General features: G+C 33.5%; 2 protein-coding genes across 2 annotated transcripts in view; both read left to right on the forward strand.

Annotated features, from left to right (window-relative positions):
- Positions 1 to 268: 268 nt before the first annotated feature.
- Positions 269 to 15,933, forward strand: LOC140046871 (uncharacterized). Its single transcript, XM_072091605.1, has 10 exons — positions 269 to 378; positions 7,005 to 7,222; positions 7,716 to 7,824; positions 8,204 to 8,253; positions 8,753 to 10,736; positions 10,923 to 10,995; positions 11,136 to 11,257; positions 11,640 to 11,698; positions 12,201 to 12,287; positions 12,859 to 15,933. Exons 2-10 carry the CDS (start codon positions 7,009 to 7,011, stop codon positions 12,993 to 12,995), a joined length of 2,835 nt encoding a protein of 944 aa, XP_071947706.1. The 5' UTR covers positions 269 to 378; positions 7,005 to 7,008; the 3' UTR covers positions 12,996 to 15,933.
- A 1,393-nt stretch (positions 15,934 to 17,326) lies between these two features.
- Positions 17,327 to 24,949, forward strand: part of LOC140046872 (regulator of G-protein signaling 12-like) — a 47,439-nt gene continuing 39,816 nt past the window's right edge. Inside the window, exons 1-2 of the mRNA XM_072091606.1 lie at positions 17,327 to 17,910; positions 18,087 to 20,031. Of these exons, the coding sequence (XP_071947707.1) occupies positions 18,088 to 20,031 (1,944 nt within the window). The 5' untranslated portion in view covers positions 17,327 to 17,910; position 18,087. The remainder of the gene's footprint in view (positions 17,911 to 18,086; positions 20,032 to 24,949) is intronic.

Here is a 24,949-nt window from a genome sequence, read left to right on the forward strand (position 1 = left end):
ACCTACCAAGAACCATGGAGGTATAAAATTTAAAAAAATGTTATACCTCCCTGCAAGAACTACCAAGACCTGTCAATCTAAAGTGTTAATTTAACAATAAAATCTCAATTTTAGCGCGATATAGACACCAAAAATGCTTCGCGACACGAACTGAGTTGATGCAATGTTTGTGTTTTTAGCTGGTGGATTTTAAAAATGACGTCATTACCACGCGTGTCTACTCGACGACTCGCTCGAGGAGTTTTGTTGGATGATGATGGATATAAGCATGCAATATGGCGACACGTGCATGAAATTTGATTAAACTTACTTTAATAAATACTGACGTTATAATACATATTTTTGACCATATAAAGCCTGAAGTGAATGGTGAAAGAGGTAGGTATTTATATATTTATTGTATTTGAAGGTATTTTTTGTTAACATTTCACAAATCTGCCGATTTAGCCTAGGCTAACCACGCGGATCAACCACGCACACGGCTGCTGCTCAAGCATGGCATGATGAGTGCATTAGACTGCTCTTACAACTGGGTTGAGTTACACACTCTGAGCCTAGCACTAGGCTAGGCCTATATGAATATGTATGAAACTTTTGCAGATTAAAAGCTTATTATATAGAACATGTAAACACAAATAAGCATATAGGGCCTAGGCTAACAATACACAGAACATCATTAATATTTGAATTCAATTTCTTGTTCTTCTTTCTTGTGTTGATATTTGCTTAATTTAATAAATAATATTTAATAGTTAGGCTGGCCTAAACTACTATTACTAACAAACTAGGCCTAAAAATTAGGCGTCATACTTATATAATAGGATCAGGTTACAAAATCTTGGCATTCCCTAACACAGTACCTAATAATAACATGCCTTATAAAAAGGGTATCGGATCATCTCGGTCGCGTTTCATTTCGGTCGCGCTTCCGGTAAATCGAACTTCCGGCGATTTCTATGGAACGCCGCTCAATGCAGTACTGTACACTGTAAGCTCTAATTAAAGATCGAAGTGTAGTCTCTATTATTTTTTAGGTGTTTATTTTAAAAATGATTTTATATAATTAATAATCATTATATTTAAATAAATATTGTAAAAACAGTATGTATGTTATTAATATTAGTTTAACTTTTTTTTAAATGTTTTTATAATTATATTATAAGCATTATATTTTGATATATTTTGTAAATATTCTATTTGTTTCTGACGGGAAAAATAACATACAAACTCACTTTACACTTTTGTCAATGATCATTCAATCTTTTTATTTTTAAAACAAAAACATATACACAAATATTGTTTTGCATTAATGTAATGCAAAACAAACTCGTTTCACACTGTTTTTCAATTCAATCCTTTTATTTTTAAAACAAAAACGCATATACAATACAAATGTTTACATTCATCATTCAAATTGAAACCTTTTTATTTACATCTACAAACGTTATTTAATTTATCTATGTATTTAATATTTATTTATTAACAATGTTTACCTCTATTTACATCTACAGACGTTATTTAATTTATCTATTTTTTTAATCTTTTATTTATTAGCAATATTTACATCTATCTCATCTACAAATCGCGAACATCATTTGATATACAGTAACGCGCGATCCAGCGTAAGGAGCGATCTCTCTGATCGTTGGCCTGCGCGATACTCGTCCCAGAGGCGTAAGAGCGTTCTAGTTGCACGTCGGAAAGCTTGTCGCTGAAGCCGGTCAACATCTTCGCGATGAACTAATTCCATTGTGATGTGAACATTCTGACTCTCTTCATGCAGCAGCCCGATTAAGAGGTAGAGTTGAAGTTTTGCTGAAATAACAAAAATAACGATATACTATAATTATCATGAGCAAGTTAACAACATAATACATAATATTAATAATTGATAAGTAATTTTCTTACCACGTCGTCCTTTTCGATTCAGTCTGTTGTGATACGGGTGTCTCGAAAACAGAGACCTCGAAAACAGAGACCAGGGTCTCTGTTTTCGAGAAAATCTCGAAAACAGAGACCCCCACTAAAACGTCTCAATATTACGTAATATAGGGGGTCTCTGTTTTCGAGATTTTCTCGAAAACAGAGACCCTGGGTCTCTGGTCTCTGTTTCCCCTATATAATACGTTATATAGGGGGTCTCTGTTCAACAGAGACCCCCACTAAAGCGTCTCAATATTACATTATATAGGGGGTCTCTATTTTCGAGAAAAACTCGAAAACAGAGACCCCCTATATAACGTATTATTTAGACTTTTTAGTGGGGGTGGAGTCCCCACTAAAACGTCTCAAGAATGACGTATCAGTAATAAACGGTAACTGATATGCCGATCAAAGAACATGCCGCAACGATAAGAAGAAATTGATGAATTCTTGAACGCGTGTATTTTGGAATACAAGGTCGACGTCCTAGAAGTAAGATGTATAAATGCATGCTGTGCCTTTTAGAAGCTAAAAAGCGGGAGATTATTTAAAAAGCTGACACTAGTTTCGTAACATTTATTTACAAGCATAAAAGATAATAATGTACAATGCAATAACAAAATGATATGAGGTCAGCTTTGAGGCAGACTGGAGGATGAAGACAAATATATTGTGTTGGGCGAGCCTTAAAAAAGAAATGAATTAAAAAAAAATAAAAAAATTGATAAATAAATAAACATAAATTCACGGTTTTTGCGATAAAAGTTGGGTGTTAATAATTTATGACCAAGCTTGGTGGGTATTTGCAACACTCTTAATAAACAGGGATTATATTAGGGGGTCTCGGGAAATCTCGAAAAAAGAGACCCCCAATATAATGAGACGTTTTAGTGGAGGTCTCTGTTTTCGAATTTTTCTCGAAAACAGAGACCCCCTATATAACGTAATAATTGACTTAATATTGAGACGTTTTAGTGGGGTCTCTGTTTTCGAGATTTTGTCGAAAACAGAGACCCTGTGTCTCGGGTCTCTGTTTTCGAGGTCTCTGTTTTCGAGACACCTGTTGTGATACCCCTCAAGGTCGCTGTTGGTCCTCTATGTTGTTGGGACAATATGGTTTCATTCTAATTCAATAGCACGTGACATAATGCGACACGTCAATGCATTATGCTTTTAAAAAATGTTACATTACATACATAATCGTAATAATATCTTTCAGTGCAATATAGTGTATAAAAAAGCTCAGTAAATTCTCTCACTGATTTTAACTGGCACCAAACAAATATTCCCAATTTACTCATTCATAATTATTAACATATTGGAGTCGTCTTCGTAAGCTACTTGTTGTGTCCTTAAAATACAGATAAACATTGTTACAAATGCAAACAGGTTTATAAATTCGAACTGCTACACGTACCGAGTGCTGAAAGAGAGTTAAATCGGACAGTTAAGTCTCAATCCTACAATAGCATCCATTTTTGTATGCTTTATGCATAATTGACGCGCCATACACCACGATCGATATTGTTGAAAATTGACCTTAACTGACACGCGACCGAAATGAAACGCGACCGAGATGATCGTAATTCATAAAAAGTACATGCATTGCTAGTTTTTGATGTTTTGTATTGTTCCTTGTAGTTTGTACTGTAGGTTACATAACAGAACAATTGTATTGTCTTCCCATTCAATAGACACCCTTCTCTACATAAAACATAATACACCACACCCCTATCATAATAATGGTATAGTCCATATAAGTCGAGGTGGCCGAAAACGGCACCTGATCCCTAATATTATAAGGCCCTAGTAGTGTCATAACGCTTGCGTTATTCAAGAAATGTACGAAAGTAAATAGCGTTGCATTGCGACACCGACTTCCCGAACAGTTCTGATGCAAAATTAAAAGTTGTTATTTTTCAACCAATTTAAACATTATATGTTAGTATTTTGTTTCAATATTCCAATAAAGAAAGAATTACGAAAATCTGACTTGTAGTTTTCGAAATATATGGTCTAAAACATCTCCGAAAAACGAACGTTGTAAACAAATTGCGCCCTCAGTCGACAATTGTATGAACCACACCGTTTTTCGCTAAAATAATTACGTTTTATAGTACTTTATTTTATATATCAACATTGGAAATATCAATAAAATATGTTATTAAATGTTTACAAAATATATAAAGTTGTTTATTTAACGGAATTCATACAAATTCATTGCTCTAAATTTGTGTAGTAACATCAGTACAGACAGACCATGTGACTTCGCGGTACACGCGAGAGAAAATATTCCGCCGTGGGTGATTCGCGTCCACCAATCAAATAGCCAGGATCCAAAATCATTCAACCATGAGCTCTGCCGATCGCGGGAAATCTCAGCTTTGATTGGCTTACGATGACATCATATCACAAAATGGTGGTTTTGTAGTTGAGCCTCGCGTAATTTTCACAATTTTATTTAAAAAATGAAATAAATGGACCTGCTTTATGGTATGTGTGATTTTTCTCTAAAAGATTTAAATAATAAAGGCTTCATATAGAGAAAAAACCGTTTTTTTGGCACTTATAATAAATATTTCTCAGAGAAAAAAAGCACATGGCATGTAGAACTATATTATCTTGGCGTAGGAAGACAAACAAATCCCAGGTCATGAGAGGCTCAACTACAAAAAACAAGGTTGAATAGGGTTAGACTTGCCCCAAGTCTGTATTATCTTTTTTTTTTATTTATTTGTTTTTATTTCGACCGCGATTTTTGTCTGAAAATACCCAAAATCAAGTAGTATACGTATGAAACGCCATATGTGCCAAAATATTTATCTTTTTACTAATATTAAGACCGTAAAACTCCGTCTGGAACCCAGACTAGAATAGGGTTACTATAGGTCACTGGACCGTTCAAAGGTTTTTGAGTATAATCTACCGCGTATGGTCGTACGCGCTAGACAGTACGATATTTTAACCATATTTTTTACATGTTTGGTTGAATGTAATGACGATAAAAAATAGTTGATCTTATGGAATGATATGTAAATAAATAAATACTCAAAAGAATTATGTTTACAGTTCAATTATTTTCAGAATAATATTACATAAAAATGTGTTTACCAATGGACAAATAATCGCGTCAGTGACATAGCGCGCATGGTAACGTACGCGAAGTTGAATCGTGGCAATAACAATGGAGTCAACTCTCGGTAACCCTACTTGTATGCGATTGCATGTTATGTACAGTATAATGCGTTATGAAATCTTTTATTTTGTACATGAAAAATCATAAAACTAGTCATGTAATTATAATTATTCATAATTATATGAAGTTTATATAAGAATGAAGCAATCACTTTTTTAAATTTTGAAATAAATAGGCCCACTGGTCACATCTAGCTGGTAGGCCTACTACTAGACTAGGCTAGTATTAGTTAGTATGCATCTAGGCTAGTTCATCGTGGCGCACCTATTAAATTATCCATCGCTGTTAGTCGCCGATTACCTCGCTTTGGGCATGCGCAATAGCGTGTCGGATTCCCTAAGGCTGAGCAGTTGAGTTCCAGTGCCGGAATCCTAACCACGGCGATAATTTAATTGTACGTTTTATATTTTAAAATCAAAATTAGTTAATAATTAAAGTAAAAATACTGATTAAAATGATTAAGTTTATGTTTTTGTGTCACAAGTGATATTTTGTGTGGATTGGTGCATTTAGAATGAAAAGTTTAATATATAATATTCACAAATATAAATATATGTGAAATTTACCACTAGCATTTTAGTAACATGTACTTGATATTTTTATATCATAAAACCCTACCAGACGATACCTGCCGTAGATTAGTATGACCGAACATTAGTAAATGTATATAGTAGGTAGGCCTAGGGCAGTATTAATATGGTATTATAATATGCTGCTTGGCCTTTAAATGCCAAGTGGTCGAATGCCTAAATGTACATGAGAAAATCTGACCTGCGGCTTGCAGACTACTTGATTGAATTGCACACAGGTGTGGACAACAACAACTTTCTACTCCCCTTTAATTTTAAAGAAAATCACAATTTAATGGTCTGATCTACATTCACACACAGTAAACAAACAATACAGTTGTATTTTGTTGGAATCATGAAATAACAATGGAGATTGCAGGATGTGGAATAGAACATTAACAATGAACAATATAATAGGCTAATGTTCATTGTTTCAATAAAAACAAAGTAATGTACTTAGAAGAAAAAGCTGGTACTGTGTATTGAATGAAACAGTTGTCCTTTCTGGTAACATGTGTCAGGCCTTGTCTTTTGAAAGTTATAGGTGTGCTACAAATTACACTCCTCAATGATTGAAATATTGATTGAAATATTTATTTATACTGGGTAACCTCTTCAGTCAATGACTGGTCTCCCAGAGGGCCCAGTTGGTGATCAGTGGCTGTGATGTACTAATACACCGGGGTAACCCCCTACTCGTCTCGAAAGATGTACCAGGTTCTTTAAAGTGCACACGAGCTAGATGTGTACACTGGACCTACGGTTTATAGTCCTTATCCGAGAAAACTCGTTCTACCACCAGAACCATGGAGTGAGTGAGCCTCGAACCCCTGCCGATGTTATGGCTAGGTAATTACGGTTCCACTGTCTTAACCGCTCGGCCACTCACTCACAATACATTCAGGGATGCTGTTTGTATTTTAGTCGTAGAAGTTTACCAAATTTAATTGTGTTGTATATCGCACTCCTCAAGGGCAGTTTAGGAGTGTGTTAGGTGAGTGATGGCAGTTGCTCATCTTAAAAGACAAGGCTTGATGTGTATACATCAAAGTATTCAAGGATTTGAGATTTTTGAATGGAAGACCCAGGACCCAAATGTTGTATAAAATGCTGAACCTTAATCTCATGTCCTATCTTTTGCATTGTAATTAGCACCTGAGTAATAATGCCAGCTTTGTATGTACTTGTGTAAAGCTCTGTCTACACTATCAAAATAGTTTGTCAAAAAAAGTGTCATTACATTTTTTTCTCGCATAAAGTATAAAATATATACCTGAGATTGTTGTATCTAATAATGTATTCATTTTTTTCCACAGAAAAATGGTGTCCTTACTAGAAGACAACTCATTAGGTGATACTTCTCTGAATCCTTATTTACAAATATTGAACAATGGTGATGGGATTGGTCAGAGTAGGATGCATGATGACTTGGGAAACATTACAATTGAACATGTTGATACCAGCAAAGCATCCTCAGAAGACTTCATACTTGATAAAAACTTTTTTTTTCAAGCTGAAGATAAATTTGATATAGGTGAGTGGAAGTAATTCTAGGAGCATAGTAAGCTGTAGTACAGTAGAGAAAGAAAATAGTACTGCAACTTTTCCTACGAATTAGCTTCGTGGATAGAATGTAGGCTACGTTGTTGGCTTCGTAGGTTACATTGTTTGGCTTCATAACCTCAATAAACAACTGTCAAATGACTGTAGTTTATAACCTTAATAAACAACGATGTTCTTAGTGAATTAACAAGGTGTGAAAATTAATGTGTTAATTTTGACTGGCGTTTAGGACCAAGTTGTAAATTACAAAAAAAAAATATATAGCATTTTTTAATTTTAATCGGTTCCTTCGTGCATGTTTACTGTATGCTTCATCTATAACTGCTCAACCCTGCACCTAAATCCTTTTAGAACAGTTAGTCAAACATTCAGGCTTTTAATCAATGAAAATATTATCCCCATTCAGCGAATACTCCCATACTAATTAACATTAACACTTGATTGTTTTATGATCCGTTTTATAGGTATTGAAGCGGGTGATGTGAACAGTTTACTTGAGCAGTTTGAGGAGTCTGAGGCAGCAAGCAGTACACCACCAATGTCTGTCACATCACCAACTAACAATAATCTCTGGTATGTAGCTAACAATATCCACATGCTAGGAAAGGTACTTTGAATCAATCTAAAGCTTTGTCTACACTATCAAACTAGAGGGACAAAATGATGAGCCCAAATATGGTTGTAATATGGCACATTTTTTTGTCACATAAAGTTGACATGATATCATATCACTACCATATTTGGAGATAGCTCTGTCTACACTATCAAACTAGTTTGACAAAAAAAGTGTGATGTGCCCAAATATAATATTATTAATACATCATCGTGTCCATATATGGGCACATCACATTTTTTTGTCGCTTAACGTTTGATAGTGTTGACGGATCTTTAGAAATCCCAGTTTGATACTTATTGCAATCAAGTTAAATATATAATTTGCTTATACTTTCAGTAAGAAGTCAGCTGAAACAGAAAGAAAAACTGGCAAGCAACAATTGACAAGTATGTATAAATATTTTTAATGGGTACCAAATGTGTTGACCATTAGGGGTGGGATTATACTTGGATTACATTAACAACGGATAATACCATAATTTAGCCTAAATGGATTCTACTAGAACATGGGATTATACTCAGTCATATGTAGTGATATTTTGGATGAACCACCCAATTGTTTTGGAGCTGGATTTTGTACATGATTGTAATTACAATGGTCTTGATATCTATTGATCATCTTTTTTTTGACTGGAGGGAGTACCAATAATGATAGAATAATGATGATGTCAAAATAATTTATTGGTTTTAAAAGCCATTGAAGAAGTTTATTTTACCCTCTATTCATTTAATTGTGAAATCATGAGTAAAATACATCTTTTGAGCGTGTAAGACTTATTCTGTTTTCACTAATGAAATTCACAAGCTATGCTTTCATTTAGGCTCCTCCACTTTATTTAAGCTATTATTAAAGTGAAATTAAATATTGTATTATTAAATCTTACAGGTTTTTCAATAGAAGAAATTACCAAGAAGATTGCTCCTGTCAAAAGAAAATCAACCATCCTTTTAGAGAATGTAACTCTACCACTAAAGCGTAACCGCAAACCTAATTTACTTGGCTTGGCTAGCAATAGTTTACCATCTAGTCTACCATCTAGCCATCCTAATAGTCTACCGAATAGTGCCCCAAACAGCCTCCCAGCTAGTCAGCCTAGCAGTTGTAACAGTAGCAGAAGTTGCAGTCCTATTCTATGGAATGCTACACTGCTTGATCATGATTATTGTTTTTCACCTATAAAAACTAAAATGAATAATAATCTTTCACCTGTAAGTGGTAACAAAGAGAATGGTGATGTCCATGATATGCCATCTGTTGGTAAAAAAGATGAGATTAAAAAGGAACTTTACATGGGTAAATATAAGATTAAGAAAAGAAATCACCGTCACCGACATCATCACCACCACCACCACAACGAGAAATGTCGTCATAGTCACCAGAATGTGCCAGATGTTAGAATGATCTCGAACCCAAATTCACCAGCAACTGCAAATGTTCAACAGAAGCTAGATCAAATGTATCAGAAAGCCAGAGAAGAGTTTCAGAGGAAGTTTGGCAAGTTGGAAGTTCCATCAATCCCAGAAAAGAAAACTCTAAAAATTCAAAGTTTAAATGAACTACCAACTTCTTTGCGAACAAGTAAAGATAGTGTTGAAAATGCTGTACCTAATGAAGATAATGTTAAAAAAGATGAACAAGAAGATTTAAACGTTGCTGATAGAAAGATGGAAATCGACCAGAATGATGCAAACAGAATCAATGCTCTTATTGATGAATTGAAAAAGACAAGAAATATAGTACCATTAGATGCCCATCCAACAGAAGTAGACCTAATGAATGCAGCAAAAACCACAGAAACAGACTCTGAGACAAGTGATAAAACGGATATGAAAGAGAACAATTTAATAAAACAAGAAACGGAGATTAATAATTTTACAGCGATAAAAGATGTAGATCATGTTCCAGAGACCAAAGTAAATGAAGAACTAGCTGAAACAAATGTTACCACCACTACTAATGATCAGGCACCCACAGAAACAAAGCAGTTTAAACAGTTATCTGAAGATGAAATACTGCCAAGCCCTGCACCAGAAACAGAGAGAACAAATGAACGCGCTCACATTCCACAGAGCAATCAAGCACAAACTAATATAACAGAAAGTGTAGCTGATTGTCAAACCGAGAGTAAACCAGTAGAGATAATATTAAAAGTTGATACAATTGATATGGACTTTAGTGATACAGAAGCTGTTGCTGTATTCAAAGGGAATGAGTTTGAAATGGAAACTAGCGAATTCAGAAATGAGCAAAAACCGAATGAAATAAACAACCAATTAAACCTTGCAGTATGTGATGGAGAAAGTGGCGAGATTAGTAGTAGTGATGAAAATGATGGGCATAAAGACAAACAGAAAGTGAGGTCACATTCTCCATACAGAAGGTCACAAAGCCGATCCCAAAGTTTTACCAAGTGCAGAAGTCGTTCACGTTCATATGAAAGAAGCCGATCACAAAGAAGTAGAAGAAATCGTAGTCGCACGCATAGAAGCCGATCATTTCATAGTCGATCAAGAAATAGTAAGTCGTTGCAAGGCCGCATTAGTAGGAGTCGCTCAAGAAGTATTTCACGTAGTCATTCTCGTTCAAGTTCAACCAGGAGATTAGAAGGTCGCAGAAGTCGACTGCGATACAGACGTAGTTCACATTCTTCGTGCTCGGTATCATCTGGAGCCAGTTCACATTGTTCTCGGCGTAGAAGGTCAAGATCGTGTTCAACATGTCCGTCAAGGTCATGCTCTCGTTCCAGATCCAGGTCATTTTCTCGATCTCACTCCCGTAAAAGAAGTTGGAGAAGTAGAAGTCGTTTAAGATCCCATTCAAGGTCACGGTCAAGAAGTTCACGCAGACATAGGTCATCAGAGAGAAGAAGGTAAAGAAATATCTATGTATTTAGAATTAAATGCTTGTTAACTGATAACACTAATAAAATAAAATAAGTGTATGTAAAACAAAGGTTCTACTGTATTTAGAATTAAATGCTTGGTAATTGATAACAACACACTGTGTGTTTCATATTCAAGTATTCTTTAAAGTGTTTTTTCATTTCCTTCCAAAGGCGGTATTTACGAGATCGTTCAGTGAGCCGGGAGCGAAGGCTTGAAAGACAAAAAAGACAAGAAAAAGAGTGGGTAAGTTAGAGATGAGATCCGCTCTGTGATATATGCAACATTGAAGTTTAATTGCATTCATACCAAATTCAAAATTTAAAAATGTCATTCTATGATAGTATTATAATGTATAAACTAATTCATTATAAATTTTGTTGTAGGAGGATCGTCGTGTGCTATATATTGGTAACATTAAAGAGGGAACAACAAAAAGTGAAATCAACAGTCGCTTTAGTAAATTTGGCAACATCACACGCATAACTCTGCATTTCAGAGACGAAGGGTAAGTAAATTTGTCATCTAGTAGTAAAGAAAGTTGACGCCTGGATTCCCTAAGGGTCAGGGCAGCCACTATATGGCGCTCTCTCATCTGCCCATGACACAGTGGCTGAATGTGAACTAGTAAACCGGGGTAACTTGTCTCGAAAGATGTACAAGGTTCTTTAAAGTGCACACAAGCAATGTGCACACTGGACCTTAATTGAGAAGACTTGTTCTACCACCAGAACCATGGAGTGAGTGAGCCTCCAACCCTTGCCGATGTTATGGATGGATTATGGTTCTACTGTCTTACCTGCTCAGCCACTCACTCTAATAGAGCAGCTTTAAGTAATTAAAACATTAAGAAATAAAATTACTAAAATCAGTGTTTATTGTCATTTCAGTGACAATTATTGCTTTGTGACATTTGCCTACACGTGTGATGCGTATGCAGCAGTTGAGTGTAAGTACCTTGCACTTGTTTTATGTGGCTGCATCTGGATTGAGACGCAAATGTCTATAAGTCCATTCAGACTTAGTTATTTACCTGGATATTGAAGTATTCATTCAACATTTATTTAGAAACAGTTCAAGAACTGTTTCAGGGATCGGTAAAAGAACTACCTATCCCCTAAACAAACACAAAAAAGCAACTGCATGACAAATCATTAGCTAATGGTATATCTATAAATTATAATCCTAAAAAAATTAATAAACTACGGCACATTATGATTGTATTTGGAAGTATAAGATTTTTAAACATGTTGTTTCTGTAGACATTATTCCATAACATAGGACCATATACTGAACAAAAAATCTTATTTTAGCCTTGTAAATCATACGCCCCAAACTTAGCAATAATTGATACATGCAACTAACTTACTTGGGTAAAGAACCAAGCAAGTGTTAACATTTAATTTTCATCATTCATTAAAAACATTAACAATTATTTTTTCAATTTACAGTTGGTAATGAGGACCCAACTTACCCGAAGTATGAAATCTGTTTCGGTGGTAGACGTAGTTTTTGTAGAACATCTTATGCAGACTTGGGTAAGTTATATATGGTGCAATATCACAAACCGCTTTTATTGACTTGGAGCGTGGGTGTGCTACGTCTAGAACAATTACAATGACTTGAGTCATTGTGGAAGTACCATACTGCTATGATTAATTTTAACACAATAAAAACAAAACTTGCTGTTAAAATTAAATCTCAACCATACAGTGACCGCATGAAATTTATGAAACTGCCATCATTAGCATTTCTGCTTACAGATTTTTAGAATGATACAAAAGTATGATAATGTTATTCCGTGTGTCTTTTTTGAATTAGCACCATCCACTGTAACTAGAGGCCACAATTTTAAAATTAAAAAAGTTCATTGTAAATTGAAACCCAGACAGAAATTCTTTTCAATATCTGCAATAAATAATTGGAATAGTTTGCCATATCATATAGTAAATGCATCCTCAATCAATAATTTTAAAATGCATCTTGAAACACACTGGAAAACCCACAGCCTAAAGTTTGAGCCATATAACCAAGATTCAAAGAAAGACTCACAAACCTTAACAGTCAAGGTATTATCAAGGTATTATAACATTTATTTCTCTATTTTAGATAACATGCATAAAGAAGAAGATGAGTTGAAATATGGTTATGATGGACAAGCTCCATCAAATATTAAAACCTCATCCGTCAAAGAAACAGACTTTGATTTGCTACTAAAACAGGCCTTGAAAAAAGTTAAAAGTTGACTGTAAAAAAAAGTGGTTACAGAATCGAATCTACTTAATTAATGAGCTTTTGTATATTTTTTTTAATGGTTTATGATTTCTTTACTAAATAATTTTGATTAAAAAGTTTGATTTATTAAGGTGCGATTGTTTACGCAATATGGATAGCCACTGCCATTGCAATAATAATAGTTCATTCGTAAATAGTTCCTTCTTATGAACTCGTAAGAGTTCTATATCATTATATACCTTTTTCAAATAGTAACAAATTGTATCCAGTGTATAAAAGCCATTTTACACCGACGAGTGATAAGTAACGGTAATACAAATGTATAATCTATGTTATTCCTATGACCATTTACACAAAATGCGGAGCGGATGAGCAGTTCCTCCTCAGTATAAATAGAGATTGTGGTTTTCCGCTTACCGTTACCGCTCGTCTGTGTAAATTGGCCTAAAGGGTCATTTTGTGGAAAATCCTTGGGAGATAATCTCGCCAGTTTCAAGATTTTCTGTTCAATTACTTGGGTATTTGACTGACTAATCATGGGACAAGTATCATTTTATAAATTATAATTTCTCAACGTTGAATGGTATGACAGCATGTAAACAATCAGGATATATTATATTACAAATTGTTAAAAAGTTGTAACAACTTAATATGCAGTGTGAAAAGGATGTTGGTGAGCAAATACCTTTGGGCTGGCCAAATATGTCTGGTTTTCTAGAAAGTCTGGTATTCGGAATGTGTTTTTAATGGTAAAAATGAATTTGGGACTGTTTGGACTTCAAGAAAAGTCTGGTATTTAGGGAGTTTCCGGTTTTTAGAGAGTCCGGTATTGCGAGAGGTGACTGTATATATCTCAAGCTTTACCAATTTCATATCAAGAAATGTTTCATTGACAGTTTTTTTGATGTAGTTTTTGTTTCTATAAGTGTTTCTAAAATTAGGAATTTAAACAGATATTATTTTTAATTACTTTAATAATCTAAAGAAGTTGCAGTAGTCACCAATCACGTTATGTTTCCACTTATAACTTTACAGCCGAGAAACTGTTTAAAATATTCATGATTTCAGAAGTCATAATTTAAATCTAAAGTAAACTAAATTTAGTTTTAAAATTTAAAATAGTTTAATTAAAATGAAAAATACAGTAATAGATTTTGTTTTTAAAAGTCATAATTTAAATCTAAAGTAAACTCAGTTTAGTTATTGAATTTCTTTCCTTTCAAAAGAATTATAAGAAAATGTGATTTTATATGAAATGGAATATAGTACAACTCAGCATTAGGTATTAGAAAAAGTATTACTAATAATAATTCTAAAAAGAGTTTATTTTTGGAATAATTGTTTTATTGAAAATATATTGTCCCCTTAACAAATTTTTGTTGAATATGCTTTTTTGACAAAATATTTGATCAAGAGAATCATCATTTAACTGAAAAAAACTAATTTAAAGCAAAACATGCTATTTTTGGTTGTTTTTTTATGGAAGTAAATAACTTGATTAAAACTGCAAAATGACATCTTCAATGTCTGATTCAGCGTTTTCGTGTTTTACAGGCAAAACATCCAACTACTGTACGCACTTATAGAATGAATTCCTTAATTTGATTAGTGTCAAGTGTATTAATAGTGTTGTTTATAATGATAGTAGAAATAAAATTGTGTTTTATGTTTATAAGTTTAAGCTCTTTGACAGCTACATTCCAAAACAAGAAATCAAGTGTTGCATCATTTTTATTCGTAGTACAGTAATTAAAAACTGAATCTACTAAACATATTTAGTTAGCCTCTTTTTGAAATTTACTAGAATCTATAAGAATTTTTTTATTATTATAATGTTATATATATGATATTTTAATCGTGAAGCTAACTTTTAAAATAAAATTTCTGTACCAAGCAGCTTATTTCTATATTTTCTAATTCAAGAGTATTTTTGTATTAATCTCCAAAGTCTTGTATTACTTCCGATAATTGTGGGAATTTCTTGATATTTTGAATGATATTTTTCTCCAGATTATCATGTATCCACAATCACAGTGATAATGAAGAGGATGCGATTAAAATCAGCAAGAAGTTTGGCACTGTGTGCTACTATACCCATTTTGGATGTACTTGCGCACAGTGATAATGAATAGGATAAGATTATAATCAATGAAGTTTAGGACTGTGCGCTAATACCCATTTTGGATGTACTTGAGCACAGTGATAATGAATAGGATGCAATTAAAATCATCGAGAAGTTTAGCACTGTGTGCTACTATAACCATTTTGGATGTACTTGCGCACAGTGATAATGAATAGGATAAGATTATAATCAATGAAGTTTAGGACTGTGCGCTAATACCCATTTTGGATGTACTTGAGCACAGTGATAATGAATAGGATGCAATTAAAATCATCGAGAAGTTTAGCACTGTGGTGCTACTATACCCATTTTGGATGTATTTGCGCACAGTGATAATGAATAGGATGCGATTTGATTAAAATAAGTGAGAAGTTGACCACTGTGTGCTACTATATACATTTTGGTTGTGATAGTGATAATGAGGATACGATTAAAATCAACGAGAAGTTTAGCACTAATACAAAGTATTTACAATACCAGTTTGAAAATTAATTAAAATTACAAACTTGCTTACTCATTTTCACTGTGCTTATATACTTAACTACGTACATTAAATGCATTGTAACAGTATGGTGTACACTGATAGTTTCAGAAGTTATAAAGGCATAAATGGCGCTCCGTAGAAAAGTAGAGAACGCTCAAGTCGTCAGAATGACGCTCTGAATATACCTCGTTCATCTTTAGTGACGTCATATTCTAAGTAAGCTAGGGAGTCTTAAAATACAATTACGGTATTCATGAGACCCTGGTTTTAGGCAGCCAATCGGATAGATGAACAAACTTAACGTTGACAAGGAAAAGCTTTTACTTGATGCAATAATAAATTACATTTAAAAAGCAATTTAGCACTGTGTTTTACTATAACCATTTTCATATATACTGTAGTTAAACACAATAATAAACAATATGATATAATTATAAATTAAAAGCAATGACATTAACATACGGTAGCAATTTAGCACTGTGTTTTATTATAACCATTTTGATTATTAAACACAATGATAAAGAATAGGATACATCAAAAATAATATGATTAATTAAAAACATTAGCACTGTGTTTTACTATAACAATTTTGGTATATAAAATTACATTAACATAACAATTTAGCACTGTGTTACTATAACATTTTGTGTACAATAGTTAAACAAATTGATAAAGGACAGGATAAAATAAAATTAATTAATTAATTAATTAAAATAATGACATTAACATCTATAGCAATTTAGCACTGGGTTTTACTATAACCAATTTGGTATACGGTAGTTAAACACAATGATAAAGAATAGGACAAATTAAAAATGACATTAACATAGAAATTTAGCATTGTGTTTTACTATAACCACTTTGGTATATAGTTAAACACAATGATAAAGAATAGGATAAATTAAAAATGACATTAACATAGCAATTTAGCACTATGGTTTACTATAATCCATTTTGGTATAAACACAATTATAAAGAATTCTATAAATTTATGTAAGGGCAAAGTTCGGTGAATCACACACACGTTAACCACTCATTACTTCTAGAATTTTTACTCGATGGTATATGAAGTTGGTTCATAAATTCTCAGTAAAAAATACTATTTTGATAGATTCAATATACGTTTATACAAACATATTGCTTGGCGATGAATGGAACATTCCAATCTTTTTTCAAGAGTTTAATTCCCTCATGTAGCTTGATAAATCAGTGCCAAACAAAAACCAATTAAATTTTCTTTTGCATTATGGATTTAGAAATCTATATATTGTTTCTTGATGCATTTTGATGTGGCTCATTCTAGGGATAGAGTAAGTCACATCCAAATGTGTTTAACTATAAACCAAATTGGTTATAGTAAAACACAATGATAAAGAATAAGATACATTTTATAATAATGATTAATTTTACTTAGTTTAGTGTGTTGTAGGCCTACTATACGAGTTATCATATTATTTTTAATCCTATTCTTTATCATTGTGTTTAACTATTATATCAAAATATTTATAGCAAAACACAGTGCTAATGTTATATTACATTAAATTCTATTCTTTAGTAGAAAATTAATTATGCAACCCAACAACCAATCAAAAATGGTTTAATCAATTGAATCCATGGCTACAACCAATCAGAAACGTCATAATCGCAGTGTAACCCCTAGGCTCATAGAAATTATTGGATGAACATTTCTAACATCCAATATGGTATGCTTTACATACCTGAAAAGAAAACGGTCGTAAAGCAGCGCAACAGTTTAACTTTTCACCTGTCGACTGTCGGGGAAATGTAATCAACGGTTTAGTGAGTATTAAGAATTCTCGGGATATTATTTATATGATAATTTCCTGTATTAGTTTCATCATTACTTGTGGAAAAGCGAGGGACTTTTATAAGATTTAAATTCTATGTAGGCCTAGGCCTACGTAAACAAACGATAGCAAACTGCACCTGTGCTGAGGAGAGCGAGCATCGCAATCTTGTTACCTCTCTCTTCTTGGCTGTGGCCTTATTACGGAATTTGAACCTGATGAAATGTGAGACTTATTGACACGGAGATTTATGTTCTTATTCCTGTTCACCTTTACCTACCTCATTTTATGTGTTAGTTAGAAAAAGACGCCATTTTACTCTCAAAAGCGATGCAAAACAACATAAACTATTTATTTTAACAAACCAAATGATGTACAATTTTGACAATTGATACGGTATAATTATTCGCACAGTGTTCTAATTTCTGAACTGAACAGGTGAAGAATTTGTAACCGTAGCCTACTGGATATAAAATGTACTATTCGAACTTTTCGTGAAATTTAAAATTAATGTAAGTAAGTATACATTTTAATTTGATACAACATTTTTTTAATAATTTAAAAAGTAAAACGCAGCATATAAAACAATGAGAAATAGATTTTGATGGTCAACTGTCTGCCACAAGTTTGCATCTTTCATCTTTGTTTTGTACAATATTTTAAAAAAAGTTTTTAATTATCATTGTAGAATGAATTCAAGTCGAAAAAAGGGAAAAATTCCCTTGATGAAAAAAACTGTAGAGGTTGGTAGAGCACCAAATGGCTATGGATTTACAATAGCGGGTCAAGCTCCATGTGTTTTAAGTTGTATCTTAAGTGGCAGTCCATCTGAACAGGCTGACCTTAAGCCTGGTGACCGCATACTTGCCATAAATGGAAAGAATGTATCGCGCATGAGCCATGAACAGGTTGTTAAACTTATTGGTAATGCTGTTGACGTGCTTCGACTAACTGTAGCTGAGCAGGAACCGTGCGAATCATCTGATGAGGAATTTAATACCAGACCGCCGAGATACTCAAATATCCGCCCCAAGAGTACGCCCCCTGGAAATAGGACAGATTCAGCAATAGACAGTTTTATGAGCAGTAATTACACTGAATATTATGGAGCGTCTACCCCATCCAATGTCATATCACCTGAAGAAGCCAGACTCGCCCCAGGTCATTTAAGTCCATTTAATAAATCTGGAAGAGCAGAGATACTTTTACGGAAATCTATACCACATCAGGATGCTCAAAATTTGAACGGGAAATCCTCAGGAAGGAATAACGTACCACCAAAGGTACGTAGAGCAAGGAAGAATACAGAAAATAGAACACGAACAAACTCTCATGTTGAAAATAATGATAACGGTGAATCATACACTCCTTTGGCACAGAGATCTAGAACACCAGTCCAGTTATCCAATATTTTATATCCATCTTTACAGCCTCAGCAGACGCCAATGCACGGAGCCACCCCACCAACTGGACACGCATCTATGCGTGTAGTGGTTGGTTATCTAGGCTCTATTGACATTCCAGCATCTGCCAATCTTCCAACGGCTAGTTTACAGGCCATTCGTGGTTGTGTGCGGAGATTACGTGTTGAACAACGTATTCATTCTGCTGTGTTAATGGAAATTAGCGAAAGCGGTGTGCGGCTTGTCAATAAAGCGCGAAGGACTATGGTTGTTTATCCAGCCGATTGTGTTGCGTTCAGTGGAGTTTGTCCGGATGATAAACGGTTCTTTGGTATAGTTACTGCTCAGACTGTTTATGATGCATTTGATGGTAACACTGATGATGAAGACGATGAACCTGTTGGTAGCTCATGTCATGTGTTTGTTGCCAATCCTGAAATAAGTCCTCATACTGTACATGCTAAGCTTGCACTTGAATTTGGTATAAATTGCACCCTCGACCCTCATTACAATGGATGTATAGAGTTCCCTCATTCTTCCAAGTCCATACTTAGGGCTATCACTATGCTGTATAGTGAACAAAATAACACACTGTACCAATCAGCAAACTCACCATTCTATCGTGGACATCATAGCAACAGTAATAGTAGTACAAGTGATAGCGGCATTGGTTACACAAAGGATTCAACAGATCAAAAAGCTAATAATAACTCTGTTCCAATTCTAGATGTCGCAAGTCACATACGAGCTAAACGTAATGCTGAAGTTAACGGTCAATCTAATGTACATTTAGTACGCGCTGAAATAAACTCTTCCTCAGATTTTCCTTACTCTGTGTCTTCCGCTTCCCCAGCTTCCGTTGAAACTTCACCACAAACTAATTTAACTGATAGACTAACTCCACGAGCCAGGCCCAATCCGGTTGGATTTAGAAATAACACAGGGGTACAAGGACAACAAAATGGAGTCGGTGGGAGACCTCTCAGTGCCGGAAGCGTTCAACAATTGCATCGGATTATTCAGCAGAGGAATCAACCTCATTTGGGTCAAGAGAATGAACATGAGGGTGATGTGGATGATGAGTCCGACGACGATGATGTCCATCCTGTCAACCGGCATCTTGAGGGACGGCCGCCTCTTCCTCATGGAAGAAACAGCATGTACTCAAAATTGGAAAATAATGGAACTAGAACTAGACGAGGAAGTGATGGATATCCTCTTAGTAGACAGGTAGGCTGATAATTTTCATTCTATCATTTTTGTTTTGTGTTTTTTGTTTGTTCTTATAATATAAAATAATAATAATAATAATAATAATAATAGTCTAAATAAAAGAACATTTTGCTTAAAATACTTTTAAACTGTAAAAGGTTCCTGTGAGAATTGTCTTCTTTTATTTTGGTCACGTTTTTTCACTATCAAGTTGCAGATCCTGACAATAATTATGGGATCAAGTTTACTATTTACATTTTTAGAATTTTACAATTCTAACTAAAAACTTGCAATCCTGAATCAAAATTTCAAGGCCATTTACGTGTGATTTAATTTATATTGATATGGCACATCGTGTCATGTTATCTTTGTTTGCTATTAATAATTAACAATTTACATTATTATAACTAATAATATTTTATAAATAAACATTTATATGGTGGTGAATCGCCATGGAAATGATTTCATTTTTATTTCAACTTAAATTTCCAATCCTTGTGTAGTGTATTATTACACGGTATTTAAGTTTGATCGTAAACATGTTACAATTACCAGTTATGGTAGCAACAGCAACAATGGGTGATCAGAGCATTTTCAACTATGCCTAATCTATAACGTCTTTCAGATTAAAATTCAACAAACAATAGAATTGTACAAACTGATCATTCTGTGTATTGTCCTCCCGTGTTCGTTCCCTCACCTGCGTTCCTTTCTACTTTAATCAACCGTAAACCATGTTTTTATTTGATAGCGCCGTATGGCCGTTTATAAAAACATCGATTTATGCACTTTGTTTTATGGCAATATGAATGGTTAAACAGAAACACTGTTTTACATTGTATAGTTTTGATCTTTGACTAATTGTATGAATTGTCACAGTGGTACTGGTAGTGGTACTGTAAATAAATTATTTTTGTTGTACAGTAATGTATTCAATACTTTACAGTAAGCAGCACTCAGATACACTTTGGTTGACTTTACTTTAATTAATAAGTACATACAGTACATTCAGCTTCTTTGTTTGTATTATTTATTCCATACAATATTACTTGTTTACCCAAATTCTAGTGAGTAAATAATTTCAATAAATAAATCAATTAATAATCAATTATACCCTGAGGAATATTGTTCTTCAATAAACTCAGTTCAGCAAACATTCAAAACAAACAAACAAATTTATCTTCTTTTTGCTAACAAATGTGTTTGACATCTTAATAATTTATTTTTTTCTATTTGTACATGCTTATGTTTATGAATGTGTATGATGAATGTGTATGATGAATGGAAAGAAAGAAAGAAAGAGTAATAAAATAGCATGGAGGTATTAGCTCCATGGTATATGATATCATACATTGTCATAAATCTACCCAAAACAATAATAAACCTTAACAAAAATTGAAAGTAGGGATATACTATACTGTAAATAACTTCATGAGAAAGAAATTTTAAATTTTGTACTGTTCTTTCATCAAATTCTACAGTGACTACTGTCTACAGTTTAGCATTTTATGATGGGGGCATTACCCTACACACCTCATTGCACTACTTAAGCCACAATGAACTAAGCCTAGTAGTAACCTAAAACTATAATTATATTTAAATAACCCTTACATTTTAGTTATTATGTTTTCAAGGTTATAATTTATAAAGTTTCAAAACCTTTGCTGTCAAAAAGTTAAATATTCTGTGTTAAGATTTTTAAATCAAAACAGTGCCAATAAAATATCATTTGGATCTACCTATCTATAAATCTATTTTTAACTGTTATTAAGGATAGTTTTTTAGGTTATTTGTATGAGGCTGCGGTAGTTTGATTTTAATTCTTTACTTTTCCTATTTCCATATATATTTCTTTTATTTTTTTTCAAATACATATTTTTATTTTGTTATATATATTTATATTTTTTATTTTATTATTTTTTTTTATTTTTTCACTCCTTTTGTTTTATTTGTTCTCGTCTTTTTATATTTGTTATCGTTCCCGTTTCTTAAGTGTTGAGGGCCTCATGCATGTCAGCCCCGGCTGTTTTGAGTCAGCACCCTCATTAAACAAGGTTTAATAAAAAAAGAAAGAAAAAAGAAAATACTCATACCAGAGAGGTATATCTTCGGGGTCATTCCATGTCAAATCACCCAATGGGTTAAACCCTACTTTCTTCAAATTTGCTCAAATTTGGTTTTTGGGTTATTTTTAGCTAAAAAACCTGAAATTTTTAATTTGAGCGCCATACGACCAACGGTTCGCGCGCTACGCGCCGTCGTTTCTTCGCGATTTTGCGCAAAATCGACGCGGCAGGCTATACTTAAATGACCTTATCTCCGTAACGTGTGGACCGATTTTGTTGTGACGGGTATCTTTGGAAAGCTAATTGTTAAAGCTATCCAAATCTTCCATTTACTTTTGAGATAGAACTATTTAAAAGATGTATAACTTATTCTATTCCATTTGACCTAGGATTTGACCTTGTGGGACAAATTTTTTTTAGATGAAATTTTGTGAAAATTATCTCCTACATGATATTTACATAATATAAAAAAATTGGAGATATATTATTTTTTGTTTGCTTTCTAGCTCATTTCAAAGTTGGCTTACTTCAACAATTCTGGTATTTTTATACAGTGTAGATGTATTGTCGACATTATATCACTACCAAATTTACCTCTTAATACTATGGGTGTCACTGTCAGATTATTTAAGACTATAACAATGCTTTAATTATATTTTCATGCTCCATACAAAATAATTATTACTTAGGTAAACATCTGTACACCATTTGACTACCCCATTTGGTTAGCCAAGGATGTACCATCAGTTTATGGCACTCTTTTCACACTTTCAAGCAAATTGAATCTTGAATTTTTTTTGTTTGATGATATAAACTTTGAAAACATTGATTGTTCTTTGCTGTTCATCATTATTTTACATTTTTGTTCATTGTATTTTGTTCACTTATTTCTTCACTCATAATTAGGCTATAATTACGTTATAAACGGCATGGACCGGGGTGACGATACGTGGGTTGGGGCAAGTAGGGTCCAGTCATTTCAAGTAAAAATACCACTTGCCCCGGTCCATGCCGTCTAGCTGCCATTTATGCAATTTTAAAACATTACTACAATTTTAACATTTTTATAAAAAATGCAATATAACCGCATAAATTTATAGGGCTATAATTACGTTATAAAACGGCATGGACTGGGGTGACGATACATGGGTTGGGGCAAGTAGGGTCCAGTCATTGCATAAAAATACCACTTGCCCTGGTCCATGTCATCTAGCTGCCATTTTATGCAATTTTAAAACATTACTACAATTTTACGTTTTTGTAAAAAATGCAATATAACCACATGATTTATAAGGCTATAATTAGTGGTGGTATTTTTCAGAAATGAGTGGACCCTACTTGCCCTAACCCATGTATCATCACCCCGGTCCATGCCGTTTATAATGTAATTATAGCCCTATATATCATGCATTTATATTGCATTTTTTAGTAAAAAAATTTAAATTGTAGTAACGTTTTAAAATTGCATAAAATGGCAGCTAGACGGCATGGACCAGGGCAAGTGGTATTTTTATGCAATAACTGGACCCTACTTGCCCCAACCCATGTATCGTCACCCCGGTCCATGCCGTTTTATAACGTAATTATAGCCCTATAAATTTATGCGGTTATATTGCATTTTTTTTTTTAATGTTAAAATTGTAGTAATGTTTTAAAATTACATAAAATGGCAGCTAGACGGCATGGACCGGGGCAAGTGGTATTTTTACTTGAAATGACTGGACCCTACTTGCCCCAACCCACGTATCGTCACCCCGGTCCATGCCGTTTATAACGTAATTATAGCCTAATTATGAGTGAAGAAATAAGTGAACAAAATACAATGAACAAAAATGTAAAATAATGATGAACAGCAAAGAACAATCAATGTTTTCAAAGTTTATATCATCAAAAAAAAAAAAATTCAAGATTCAATTTGCTTGAAAGTGTGAAAAGAGTGCCATAAACTGATGGTACATCCTTGGCTAACCAAATGGGGTAGTCAAATGGTGTACAGATGTTTACCTAAGTAATAATTATTTTGTATGGAGCATGAAAATATAATTAAAGCATTGTTATAGTCTTAAATAATCTGACAGTGACACCCATAGTACTGTATTAAGAGGTAAATTTGGTAGTGATATAATGTCGACAATACATCTACACTGTATAGAAATACCAGAATTGTTAAGTAAGCCAACTTTGAAATGAGCTAGAAAGCAAACAAAAAATAATATATCTTCAATTTTTTTATATTATGTAAATATCATGTAGGAGATAATTTTCACAAAATTTCATCTAAAAAGAATTTGTCCCACAAGGTCAAATCCTAGGTCAAATGGAATAGAATAAGTTATACATCTTTTAAATAGTTATATCTCAAAAGTAAATAGAAGATTTGGATAGCTTTAACAATTAGCTTTCCAAAGATACCTGTCACAACAAAATCGGTCCACACGTTACGGAGATACGGTCATTTAAGTATAGCCCGCCGCGTCGATTTTGCGCAAAATCGCATAGAAACGACAGCGCGTAGCGCGCGAACCGTTTGTCGTATGGCGCTCAAATTAAAAATTTCAGGTTTTTTGGCTAAAAATAACCCCAAAACAAAATTTGAGCAAATTTGAAGAAAGTAGGGTTTAAAATGTCATTTTTTTTGGGTGATTTGGTATGGAATGACCCTTCGGGTTCCCTGCTCATACTGATTCTTTCCTAAACTTGGTATTTTCAAAATAATTTTGAAAAAATAAAACTGTATTTTTTTTATGTACATAAAAGATTTAAAAGAAATTAGATTTTTAAAACCTTATAAACGCAAACCATTGTATAATGACGTTTTGTATTTTGTATGTTTGTGTTTTTGTTGTAATAAGCCTAGAAATTAGAACTAC

This window comes from Antedon mediterranea, chromosome 4 (genome assembly GCF_964355755.1).
Source record: "Antedon mediterranea chromosome 4, ecAntMedi1.1, whole genome shotgun sequence".
Lineage (NCBI taxonomy): Eukaryota > Metazoa > Echinodermata > Crinoidea > Comatulida > Antedonidae > Antedon > Antedon mediterranea.